At 38.2% G+C, this 13,355-nt stretch overlaps 1 protein-coding gene across 1 annotated transcript; it reads right to left on the bottom strand.

The window, feature by feature from the left end:
• Positions 1 to 7,876: 7,876 nt before the first annotated feature.
• LOC131959136 (muscarinic acetylcholine receptor M3-like) lies at positions 7,877 to 12,685 on the bottom strand. The gene is made up of 4 exons (XM_059324241.1): positions 12,580 to 12,685; positions 12,013 to 12,185; positions 9,584 to 9,879; positions 7,877 to 8,624 (listed from the first exon to the last, which is right to left on the bottom strand). The coding sequence occupies exons 1-4, from the start codon at positions 12,683 to 12,685 to the stop codon at positions 7,877 to 7,879; spliced, it is 1,323 nt and encodes a 440-aa protein (XP_059180224.1).
• Between the last annotated feature and the right edge of the window lie 670 nt (positions 12,686 to 13,355).

The raw sequence follows: 13,355 nt of genomic DNA on the forward strand, positions 1-13,355 counted from the left end.
ACAACATCTGAGCAACTGTATTGTTTCACTGAACATGCTCTTGTTTGGGAAGTAAGAATGCACTTTTACTTTTGTTCCTATTTAGTATTTTAAAAAAGCACCTTCCAGCTTAATGATGTATTAGAATGAAAGTGAAAAACAAAGAGGTAATGAAGGAAAAAGGAAAGTGAAATTAAGTGAACAGAAAGCCTTTAATCTTCCCAGGAGAAAGTACCCAACACAATTACAAAAACACAATTAGTCATGCCTTTGACAAAAATACTGTTAATGAGGCAAGAAGGAAAATAAAATCAGTTTTCATACCTGATGACTAATTTTCATATCTTAAAGTAAAATCAAACATGCTGTCACATATATATAAACCTGTCTTGTTGTGAAAATACTACATCAATACAACAGGAAAAATAGATGTTAGATCTAAACATTCATGACTACACTGCAAAAAAGATGTGTCTAAAAACAAGATAAAAACACTAAATCTGAGGGAAATGATCTTGCTGCATGGACTTGACAAGATTTCTTAAATTAATATTATTAAATCTAGAAATAAGCATGTTGAACACTTTAAATAAGAAATTAACTCTTAAAACAAGATAAACTAGGCCTGCAAGCAGGACTGAATGGGACCGAGCAGAGTGGAGCCGTCGGGGGAGGCCACGTTGGGGGAGGCCACATCGGGCGCAACGCTGTGTGCTCGGTCCCTATGCGTGCCAAATTGCGTGTCTCCTACTACTCTGCTCGGGGTAGGTGTAAAACATGTTATTTCCTGTTGCCAGCAGGGGGCGCTATGACTGTGTGTCACTATAGGGTTAGTTTACGTCAAACTTGGTCAGTACCATCACAAGGCCTTTGGGATCAAAAGTTATTCAAATCTTTACCGACAGTCACACTATGTGGGCGTGGCATGGCGCCAAAATATGGCGTCTCGCCATAAAACACGAGATCGTCATAACTTCTCCATTCTTTGTCTGATCTGCTCCAAACTTCCCATGCTTCATCAGAGTTCAGCCCTTAACACTTTTAAATCATAATAATTCATAAAGCCCCGCCCCTTATGCTATAGCCACGCCCACCTTCATTAAATGACCACATTTCATATTTTAATGAACTCCTCCTACAGATTTAACCTGATTGACTTCAAAGTTGGTCAGTACCATCACAAGGCCTTTGGGATAAAAAGTTATAAAAAGCTTTACTGACCATCACACTATGTGGGCGTGGCATGGTGGCAAATTATGCTGTCTCGCCACAACACACGAAACCAAGTTTGAAGGCAATTGGGTAAAATCTGTAGGAGGAGTTCGTTTAAGTATGCGGGGTGGAAATGGGGAAAATGCTGATACATGTATGTACCAAATTCCGTGTGTCTACGACAAACCAGTGTGAAATAATGACATTTAGGGGGCGCTAGTGAGTTTTTGCCACGCCCATTCCTGCGAACACTAGAATACGTATATTTCACGTGAGATTGACATTTATTCCAAATATGGTGAGTTTTTTAATAAGATAAAGCTTCCAAATTAGTGATTCATTTTTGGGAAGGACAGACCAATAACAATAGGGGCCTCGCACCGTTAGTGCTCGGTCCCTAATTAAAGCTGCAAGCAGTGATGAACTGGCCCGAGCAGAGTGCACACTGACAATTATTTGTTTCTTACCAAGATAAAAAAAACTTTAGATTTAGAAGTGTTACATAATTTATCTTCTTTTAAGAGTTCATTTCTTATTTTAAACGTAAAACATGCTTATTTCTAGATTAAATTAAAATTTAAAAAATTAAAATTAATTAAATCTTAATTTAGGAAATCTTGTCAAGTGAAATTATCTGTCCTTGCAGCAAGATCATTTCCCTCAGATTTAGTGTTTTTATCTTGTTTTAAGACACCTTTTTTGCAGTGTACTTATTGATTAGTAGCATCAGTTTTAGTTTAAAAAAATATAGTTGTAAATATTGAATTTTACATCAACTATTATTGTAGTGCATATAAACACATCCTAATGAATAAGACTTCTGCACAGTCTTATATCATATTGTAAGGACCGGATTCTGCTTGGATCCCAGAGCAGATACAAGACAACAGTGTGTATGTACAAAAAGGGTTTATTTACAAAATTGTACAAAAAGGTACAAAGTGGGAAGCAAAGGCAGGAGGCTGGCTGATTTACATGGAGCACATGGAAGCGCTCAGGCATCGAGCAAACAAAAAACAGGCAGAGGAGAGAAACTCACAGCACCTGCAGACACAGAAAAACATGGTGAGAACAAATCCCAAACTGGGAAAAATACTTATCTAGATGGTTGTCAGCACTACCAAATGACATGGAACTATCTGGCACTGGAGTGGAGTTGGAACCAAGCTTTTGTAGTCTGTAGTTGATGAGTTGATTGAGACCCAATGTGTCCAATATGCAGCGGCCACGCCCTACTGCCACACACACGCCCTGCATGAAGAGGAGACAAAGAAAGGAGGGGAAGGAGAGCAAACAAAATACAAAACTAGAGTTTAACCAGAACCCTAACCCAAAATAAGATCATGAATTTGAAAGTCGCAACAGATCCAGTAGGCCTCATTCACTAACATGGGGACAAATCTGTGCTTAAACTGTGCGTGTTATGCACAAATCTGGGATTCATCAATATTTTCTTACCAGAATTTGTTCATACGCAGACATGCATACACTCATACACGCAAATGATAAAGGCCTGGCAGTCTTAGAAAAAGTAAACATACACCTTTTAACTAAATGGCATATTAAAACCACATTCATTCAATAACATTTCAAATTAACTTTAAGAAATTAATGCTTTTTATCATTGCCCAAATGTATTCAATAACTGTAGAACTGACACCCTTTCATCCTCATGAAAATTTTGTTTGCATTGCAATGTTTTGGCTGGAATAAAAGTTATTCTAATTTTGTTGATCTCATTAAGTACACAGGCAAATGCAATTATTGTCTTAAAATTATGAAATAAATCACCACTGATGAAAAGTTCTTACTGGATCATTATACTTTCACCCCCAACTAGGAAATATCTCACTTTGTTGAAGAATCACAGGAGTGTAAAGCTCGTCTTGATGCTCAAGTGCCTTTTTTTGCTTTTGCTTTTGCTTTTTTTTCTAACCATCATCGATGGAAAAGTGTGCCTTTTGAGGCTTCCACCTCAGACAATTTAATTTAAACTCATAAACCTGTAAATAGAGGTGACATTTTTAACCTGAACTCATTTTAAAAACAATTCCAACCAAGTTGCACAAAATTGACTAGTTTTTGATATAGATTGAAAAATGCTCTTTGCCTCGAAATTATAAAAATTATCTGCAGTGGTAAAATATTTTCTTGTTATCTTATTATTCTTTCTTATTTCTACAAATCAAGTTTTGCACTATTGTATAGAATTATTATTTTTAGTTAATATTTCCATCATTTTTAAAGTCTCATTAAAGGACATTCTAAACATGTGTTCTTCTGTTATTATCATGTAAAACGTATATTTCAAGATATTTCATGAATGTCATGTGTACAGCAACTTTAACTCTCGCCACTATTACAGCCAGTTAGACAACAGTTTAACATTGACACCACTTGATGGCGCCTTTGCACCATTATCAGTGAAACATTGTAACATCTCAGAATCTTTATACCTTTTAAAATAGTTTCAGCAATCATGGGTAAATATGCCAGAGGTTATACATTCCATTTTATTGCTTTTTAACTCTTTAACATATATTCATGTGAACATCATTGCAAAATTAAAGTTGTGTACAGAGTTGAGTTGCACACATTCATTAAAGGTGCCCTGTGGGGTTTTCTTGTAAACAACAAAAAGTTATATTGACATACAGTGTTACTTCAAAAGTGTATGTAGTGTGTATCTTTGAGCTCTAACATATATGCCCAGTGCAATTCCTCCCTCAAAACATTTGTAAAGCCAAGTATTATATACAGCATGGTTTACATCCATGTTTAATAGTTTGCTGTCTTCTTCCCTGACTCTGTTGCACACTGCAGCATCTCTTAGTATATCCCTGCCACTTGTTGATCAGCAGATTAGTGCAACACCATTGGTAGAACTGTGTTAAACAAAACAGGGATCCGCACAGAGAAAAACACCTCCACAGCACTAACAGAGGTCAAAAACTCCACAGGGAACCTTTAACATAGGAAGAGTGTTTGGTGCCATCTGGCAAAACAAGGCACATGGGTCTAGTTCAGGGATGGGCAACTGGAGGCCCGGGGGCCGCATACAGCGCACACCCTCACTTGAAGTGGCCCTCAGTACAACTACATGCTTTTGAGCATGAAATCTTAAAAGTGCAGTGTAAAAATGCAAAAAATTACTTCCTCTAATTAATGCTGGTCTGCTGTTCTCGCACTGATAAAATAAAAATCACAGTAAGTGGTTACTTTTTATTTGCTTCAAACCTTTTGTATTCCTATTTATACAGTTAAACATGCATTTGAGCATGAAATATGTTAAGTTACTGCACTGTAAACATATTTAAAATTGCAGTTTCATCATATCTGGTTAAGTGCATGGTCCTATATGTGGCCCTGTGGTAGTGTCTATGAAAAATTGTGGCCCCCTCCAGCATTTAAGTTGCCCATCCCTGGCCTAGTTCATGAGTGAGTATGTAAGAGAGTGCTGGATGGATGTGTGAATAGTAACATGTTCAACGAGAAATATGTGGGCAAATATTTAATGCTGCTTTAAAGAAAAGTAGTAGTCCAATCACTTACCCTGAACACATGTTGCAAAAAATATTGTTTATAATTGCTTTGTTAATGTTTCCTCTTACTCAATATTAAATTTACCGGCATGTTTTGGAATACATAATGCCATTTCCCTTTTGTATACTGCATAATATGTCTAACAGAGTATTGTAAAAAAAAAAAAAAAAAAAAAAAAAAAAGGCCCTCATGCAAACATAACCACAGTATATCTGAGAGAAACAGTGTTGTTAGACCTACAACTAATGCAGTCTACAACCAAAAGTAATGTATCCTATTTATACTGGTAAATATTAGACACACCTCTCAAAATAACACAATAAGATGCAAACAGAAGCAAACCACAGCCTCCAAAAGGATCATAAAGTTGAATAAACACAACTCTAAAACCACCCGATCAGGAAGTTATCTCATGATTGAGTGGGCATTTATCAGCACTTATCTACACATAAGTATGGGGCATGCTCTACCTTCTATTAAGTTATCAGCCCATTTAATGGCCTGTTCCACCTTCTATGCAATAGGTTGTTATCAGCCCAGTCAGCTTCTTTACATTTCACTTTCAGTTTCATTAGGTTTGAGCACTGAAAAATGCCACAGTGTCATTTGGCTTAGGCTACAAAACTATTTTTTAAGGTTAGGGCAAAAATGTTCCTGGTTAGGTGTTTAAAAAGATACTTTAAAATGTTTTGAGCATATTTGCTGCCACACCACGGCAACATTGTTACATAAAACTTAAGTAAATAAAGTAAATAAAAATTTAAGATTAAACAAATTCATCAAAATTCTCTTGTGGGTAAGAACAGACTTGGCTGTTGCACATTTAATGAATCCTATGAAGGATTTCCTTATTTTTCTCTTCCAGCTGTGTGTAAGAACAAGATAAGGGAAAAACAAGAAAACATGCATGCATGAGGCCAATTTAAGGAACTTTAACCCAACTGGCACTGCAGAACTTTGCAATTTCTGACACACATGCCCATTTTCATGAGTTTTCAAGTATTCCATGCAGAATAATTATAATTGCAAGCAGGGACTATTGGGCCCCTGATAGTTTTGTGCTCAGGCCCTAATAAATAAGCGATGTGTACCAGTTAAATTGTCAACTGACTATATGTCATAGCTGATATCTAAGTTATCATTTATTTTCTAATGTCTATTTTCACAAAATGCAGAAATGTAAATACACAACTTCAAATCTCTGCCTCCACTTCCTCACACTGTACAAGACATTGCATCAGGTTGCGAAATCCTGCGTCTTTTTGTCTCTTCGCATTGACTTTGTATGTATTTGTGTCATGTGTGCCTGAAAAGTCAGTTATTTATTATATCCCACAATACAAAATGCAAGGACAAAAAACATACTGAAAACATTACTGTTTCTTGGGACTCATCAGTATTTGGTTTATCGTCTGAGAGCAGGAATCTGCTCAGTAAATTCTATTTCAATCTTTCCATTTGATTTTTACAGCGTGAAAAGTTCAAGGGCCCATCAAAAACACTAATTCATCATCTGGGAACCATAAATATACGCAGCAAACATCATGCAAATCCAGCCGTAGCTTCTGAGCGATGGTGTCATACGCCAATATGCTGGTCAGTGTAAAAAAAATAAGCTAAATGGATCACCAATTTATTAGCAGTTATACTCTTGGACCATGAATGGACAGACAAATGGACCAGCCTCTGGCCCCACTGCAAGTTTGGCTTAACTTCCTGTAGGATCAGTTTTGATAAGCAAAATTCTGTTCAGCATCTTTTTCTTGAAATCGAGGGCTCGTACCGTATGCTGCATTCCAAATCTTAACATAGATTAGGAAATACCTTTTGAAACACAAATGTATTAATAATTTGCAACTGCCATTCTACATTGGGTCTTTTTTCTTGAAAGCCACTGCCTTCCTTTGATGAAATTGAGACTTATTTGGCTTATTTTGTTTCCACTTACACATCAAGATATCCCTGAAAGTTGTCCGGAAGGTCTTGTTACACAGGGCATAGCACATTGGGTTGATTGTGCTGTTAACATAACACAACCAGTAGCCAAGCGCCCAAAGAGTCTCTGGAATACAGTCCTGACAGAAAGTGTTCACCAACACCATAATATTGTACGGTAACCATGTCGTGATGAAGACGAAGAGTATGGCACTGAGTGTCCGTGCTGCTTTCTTTTCATTTGCCTTTTTTTCATTCTTGCGCTTGTTGATCTCGGTCTTGGCCTTAGAGGCGAATCGTTTGGCCATCGCCGCGTCTTTCATGGTGATCGATGCGGGTGATTGGTCAGCAGGTGATGAGGTCACAGGGTTCGATTGGGACCCTTTTCGACTTTTGTTGGAGGATGATTGTTTATCTTTGCTGTCTTTCGCCTTTTTGTTTTTCTTACCATCTAGATAGATAGATAGATAGATAGATAGATAGATAGATAGATAGATAGATAGATAGATAGATAGATAGATAGATAGATAGATAGATAGATAGATAGATAGATAGATAGATAGATAGATAGATAGATAGATAGATAGATGGATGGATGGATGGATGGATGGATGTGAATGGATGGATGGGGATATGTTTGGTCAGATGGATGGATGGATGGATGGATGGATGTGAATGGATGGATGGGGATATGTTTGGTCAGATGGATGGATGGATGGATGGATGGATGGATGGATGGATGGATGGATGGATGGGCAGATGGATGGATGGATGGATGGATGATGGATGATGGATGGATGGATGCGAATGGGTGGATGGATGGATGGATGGATGGATGGATGGACGGATGGATGGATGGACGGACGGATGGATGGGAATGGATGGATGGATGGGAATGGATGGATAGATAGATAGATAGATAGATAGATAGATAGACAGACAGACAGACAGACAGACAGACAGACAGACAGACAGACAGACAGATAGACAGATAGATAGATAGATAGATAGATAGATAGATAGATAGATAGATAGATAGATAGATAGATAGATAGATAGATAGATAGATAGATAGATAGATAGATAGATAGATAGATTGATAGATAGATAGATAGATAGATAGATAGATAGATAGATAGATAGATAGATAAGATATTATAAGATTTGGATTGTTATATCATGCAAATCAGACTACTTAGTATGGTTATTATATCCAACCTGTTGGAGTCCTTGATGGGTCAGCACCGTCAGCTTCATCCTCTGAACCCGACTGGTCCCCAGAGGCACCACCTTCATTGTTGTTAATGCTGTCACAGCTGCTCTGCTCGGCTTCACCCACAGTAGTTGTTGTGGTGTTGAGGGACCTCTTGGATGCACGGCGGCCTGGCAGGAGTGGACAACACCGGAAGCAGAATGCCCCACACCTCCCTCTGCTTCCTGTTCCTCCTGGTATGCTGGCGTTGTCCTTGTTGTTCTTCTCTGACGCCAGCTGATTGAGTTCATAGCTGCTGCAGCTTTGAGAGCTAATTTGCCGCAGCATGGGGGACGAATCCTTCTGGCTGTTAGTTGCACCTTCACCACCAGCTCGTCCACTACCGCTGCTTTGATTCTGAGCCTGGCTTGGGCTGTTACCTGCACCAGATCCCTTGAGACCTTGAATATCTTTAGCACGCTTCTCCGTTGTCTGATAGATCTTCCAAAACAGGAATGCCATAATAGTTACTGGCAAGTAGAACGCAGCTATAGCAGTGCAGAATGTAATGATGGGCTCGGACAGGAACTGGATGTAGCACTCAGTGGGCTGGACTGTCCGCTCACCCACAATGTACTGCCAGAACAGGATGGCTGGGGCCCAGAGAATAAAGGAGATGGACCAGGCTAATCCAATCATGGTCATGGCTCGCTTGGTTGTACGCTTGGCCCGATATGTCAAAGGTCTGGTAACAGAGAAATACCTAAGAAAAGACGAAAATAAAGTTGAGAAACTGTGACTGGATCTGTGCACTGCATCACTGCCTCTGGTCCAGAGGCAGTAATGTTATAATTCTACACAAAGGACTTTAAATATGTTCTGTTTCCCATAGCTGTCAATATTATACCATCATGAAACCACATGTTAATAAATGCTTTTTTGATGCCTTGATCCATTCAATATAACAACACTAAGCAATCTGAAATAACTCCTAACTAATACTCTAGCAGATCTAGCAGTTTTGTTTTAGAAAGTTGTCATAGAACTTTTTTTAATAGGGTAGTACCAACTAGAACATTTCTATAGAAATTTTGAGTGTGTTTGACTCTGGCCTGTGACTCTCACTCATAAATTATTGACACTGCCGAGTAGTTGACAGTATATTATCTCTACCGTTGCTTAGGTATGTGACAGATCAAGCTTTCAACATGTGTGTGTTTGTGTGTGTCTGTCTGCCTGTGTGTCTGTGTCTCCCTCTATCTATCTGTCTGTGAGAGAGAAGGATAAAATGGCCGACATTCAAATTATAACTCTGACAGCTTTAGCAGAAGTTTCTATGCATAAATTATTTCTGTAGAGTGGCATCTGTGGCCTCGAATTGCAGTTTCCAAAGTTATTTTTTGACAATTTTTTCTCTCCCTCTCTACTCGAGCTATGATGTCATCCACTCTAGCCTTTCCATAAGGTAACATAGAAAAGTCATAGCACACTTGTCATCGCCGAGCCGGTCGATTTGATACATTTTTAGTGTATGTGCGACAAAAACTCCAGGAGGAGTAGTGACTGAAAAATCACAGAAGAAACAGAAGAATAAATAGGAAGAAGCCCAGTAGATAGTACTGTTTGCTCTTACAAGCACACTCAATAATATATTATGGTGGCTATGAGCTTCATTTTGGTTAATTTTATCAACACAATAAATAATTAATCATGTTCTGTTACCTGTCAAAGCTGATCACAAGCAGGTTCATGACTGAGGCGTTACTGGCCACGTAGTCTATTGCCAGCCACAAGTCGCAGACGACTGGCCCCAGAGCCCACTGGTCCATGATGATGTAGGTGGTATACAGGTTCATTGACAGTGTGCCAATAGTCAGGTCAGCAAACGCCAGGCTTAGCAGGTAGTAGTTGTTCACTGTCTTCAGTGCCTTATTGATCTTGAATGAAACCAACACTAAGATGTTGCCAACAACAGTGACAAGAGAAAGTGATCCAGTTAGGAAGACGATTATGATGACCTGAAGATGAAGAAGTGAGAAGAGAATGAGACAAAGAGTGTGGTTAGGTTCATTACAAACAGTGTCGTAATCAGTAATATTATTAGTGATGAGTAGTGTAACAAATTACTCATACAAGTTCAGTTGTATTTTTAAAATTCCCACAAAAACAGATCAGTCGTGACAATGTTACTTTTGCTACATTATCATTTCTGCTCACGCCCCCTACCTGCTTGTCCTGTCAGCCTCCATAGCTAATATTATCAGATGACATGACATTAACCCATAAGAACCCATGGTGACACCTGTGTAACAAACACTTTAAATATTCTAGAATCTCTCATATTCAGCTTTATGCTTCACTTTAACTCTTTAAATCCCTAAGATATGTCTACTCAACCCTGGTGTGGTGGTCATGTGACTTTGACAAGAAGTGACTTCTCCAAAATGTGGCTGTGACTGGAAACAGAAATGTGAAATAGTAGCTAATTTCAAAAATCTTATTTTTTGTTACAAGGCTAAGTTTAAACCCATTTAACAATTCCAATCCGTTAATAGGGTATCCTGTATTGTATTTAACTTGTTCTGACCATATTTCCTGAACAAATTAAAGTCATAATTTTGATATATGTTATGGAGATGCAAACAAAAAGGCAAATGGTTATTTGTTTTGTTATTGTTTTATTATTTTGTTACTTAAAAACAAATCTGAAAAATAATTTGTTGTTAAACAGCACTATTTATGTCACAATTTTGATAAAATAAAAAGGCAAATTTGTGTTTCTGGAAGCAGAAAATGTGTCTAGTTTTTTTATTTTAAAATAACAAATATTATAAACACAAATACCATAAACGCCCATTGTAACATCTATGTCACATCACAGATCTTTGACATTTAGGAGTAGTGTTTTTGAAAAAACATCAGAAATGTGTTCTATGTCGTCCACCTGGCCTAACCCCCATAAATTCCTTTAAGGATAACTGGGTCTGGGTTCTTATGGGTTAAATGGTTTAATGTCTGCTATGAGAGTGCTGATGAAGCATGTATTTGGCTGCATCACTACCTACAAACTCCATGGGACTCTAGAGAAAGTCAGACTGTAAAAAGAACATGTGAAGTGACCAAATGTGGTTTGACTTTAGCTTACAGTTACAGTTTTCATCTAATGAGCCCCTGAGCTCTTAGTCTTTTGTCTAAATATCATAATAAAGGCTATGACTGATATAATTTGGCATTATATTTGACTAATTAAAGTCTGCCTTGTCTAATGAAGATATCATAGGATCATTTTTGTGGCTTTAATTTGGTGTCTAATCTGCTACTGAATATTCTGGTAGTAATGGGACAAAACTGTCTAACTGTAGCATATTTTGGATCTAATATGGCTTTGCAGACCTATTTGATCTCTAATTATGGTAGATGATGATAAGGTTAAATGATACTTAATATTGTAAAAACAACAACAACTCCTGGTTTCTAATCAAAGTATAACAGGAACGGTATTACATTGTTGCTGTTGTTGCTCATCATGAGAGACCAGAGGACACTTTTAAGAACCAGAGCATACAGAAGAACAAATTTAGTAGAGGGAGACTGAACAGTAGAGAGAGAGAGGGGAAATGTCTGTGGAAACTGGAGGAGAAGAAAGAGTCTGATGATGACAAGTTGGCAAGGTTCAGCAGTGATAATACAGATGGACCGCCATCTAATGTGGGTAATGCCGAAATGATGGATAAGTCCCCCCTTATACAACTCCAAACTAGCCTTCTAATTAATTTAGACAAGCTTTCCAATTTTATCTTGGAAAACCAACTATGAGTGACCGGTTCACATGAGCCACAAATCTCAGGAGCTTTGAAGCAGCCATGTGAAGAGCTCAGCCAAATGATTGTCTGGTGTTTAGAATTCTTTGCAACTTAAAACATTAAGACAGAATTTACCAAATGAGGCAAGAAAAAATGACTCTGCATGCTCTGTTGGAGTGCATTCAACCTGCAATGGACACGTTGCTCCTACCATATGAGGTATCAATTACCAACATGTCTAAAACAGCAACAAAAACAAAGTTCATTAATTGTTTGTTGATGTTTTTTTTCAGTATTACAGTCTCACCAAAGCAACTAAAACTGACACAATTCGACAGTGATTTTTACCTGCCAGATAGTATGTCCTCCTAATGGATCAAAATGCTCTGCTGGAAGGATTAATGTCCTGTTAACTGGTGAATCAGTGAAGTTTCCTCCTTGTCTTGAGACATGACTGACATTATACTGCTTCCACCCACCAACACTGTCAGATAATATGGCCAGCTCCTGGTAAGAGCCACCTGATGAAAAGACACATGAGAACATCAAAAACATTCTTTTAAAGACCAAAATTCAAGGCATCACATCATATATTATGTCTCTTACAGAGTTTATAGAAGGCTACATAAAAAAAATTGTCAGAGATTTGGACAGTTTACAATTACTGTACCTGGGTGTCTGAAATAATTGCACACAAAAAAATAATTTTGTCAGCACTTTTGAATAGCTTAAATATCTCGCTACGTTTAGTTTGAATCAGAGAGCAAATCGATTTTTACATTATTTTTATCCATTTAACTTGATTTACCTGTTTGTTGTTTCACAAATTGTAGGGTTCATTTTTTTTATTTTATGTGCACATACAAAACTTCTCAATATCTACATGAAACTAAGTGCTGTAGTGTAGTGCAGTACCTAAGAGGGCAGGCTCAGCTATGATGGTGGTATCAGGCTGGTCTCTCATACCAGGAGAACTGTTTGTTAGGAAGTGGATAGAATCCGAGCTGGAGGTCAGGTTCATGATGACCGATGGACATCTTGAAGAAAAGACAAAAAATGAAAAGAAAATGTAACTTATTCTTTAGCATTTTCAAAAGATTGGGTAGGAAAACATTAATTCAAAAAGGAAGTTGCTATTTCAATCAGTGGAGAGCACATGTTTGAAAAGAACACGTTAGGCAGATTGTGTTAAATTGGAGCAAACAGGCATATATACTGTATAAACTGTGTGCTGCTTGCCAGCCAGTGCAGTTAGGTTTTGATACAAGCCCCTTTTATAGTGTGTCCCGCAAATGTCCCGCTATATTGCCGGAAAGATCTGTGCCGGCTTTTCACCTTAGGGCGTTAATAGTGATCCTGCGAAGGCGTGATATTCTGCCCTTTCATGGTGCAGTCCGGCCTTGCAGAATGAGGTGGAGGAGACGATAGTGATGATGTGTGACAGAGATGCAGTAGTGCTGCACAATAGCACAGTGCTAACAAGCTACACAGTTAGCTCTGTAGCAATACAGTGTGTATGTGCTGCAGCAGCATGTGTTCACTTAGCGACCTCCGTTTGTTTACAACAAGCACCGGACACTCTGTGCACAGTTACCGATGCTGGTTTGTTTACGATCAGCGGAGGACACCACGTGTACAGTCAGCACGCTGGTTTGTTTACGATCAGCGGTGGACGCTGTGCACAGTTGGTG

Source organism: Centropristis striata, chromosome 21 (genome assembly GCF_030273125.1).
Source record: "Centropristis striata isolate RG_2023a ecotype Rhode Island chromosome 21, C.striata_1.0, whole genome shotgun sequence".
Classification (NCBI taxonomy): Eukaryota; Metazoa; Chordata; class Actinopteri; order Perciformes; family Serranidae; genus Centropristis; species Centropristis striata.

Bases quoted from the DNA above. Each gene is read 5' to 3' on its own strand.
- LOC131959136 (XM_059324241.1), bottom strand. From the start codon at position 12,685: ATGAACCTGACCTCCAGCTCGGATTCTATCCACTTCCTAACAAACAGT. The intron at 12,186-12,579 runs GTACTGCACTAC...TCTTTTCATCAG, and splicing joins AGCTGAGCCTGCCCTCTTAG to GTGGCTCTTACCAGGAGCTG. The intron at 9,880-12,012 runs GTAAAAATCACT...CTTCATCTTCAG, and splicing joins GAGGACATACTATCTGGCAG to GTCATCATAATCGTCTTCCT.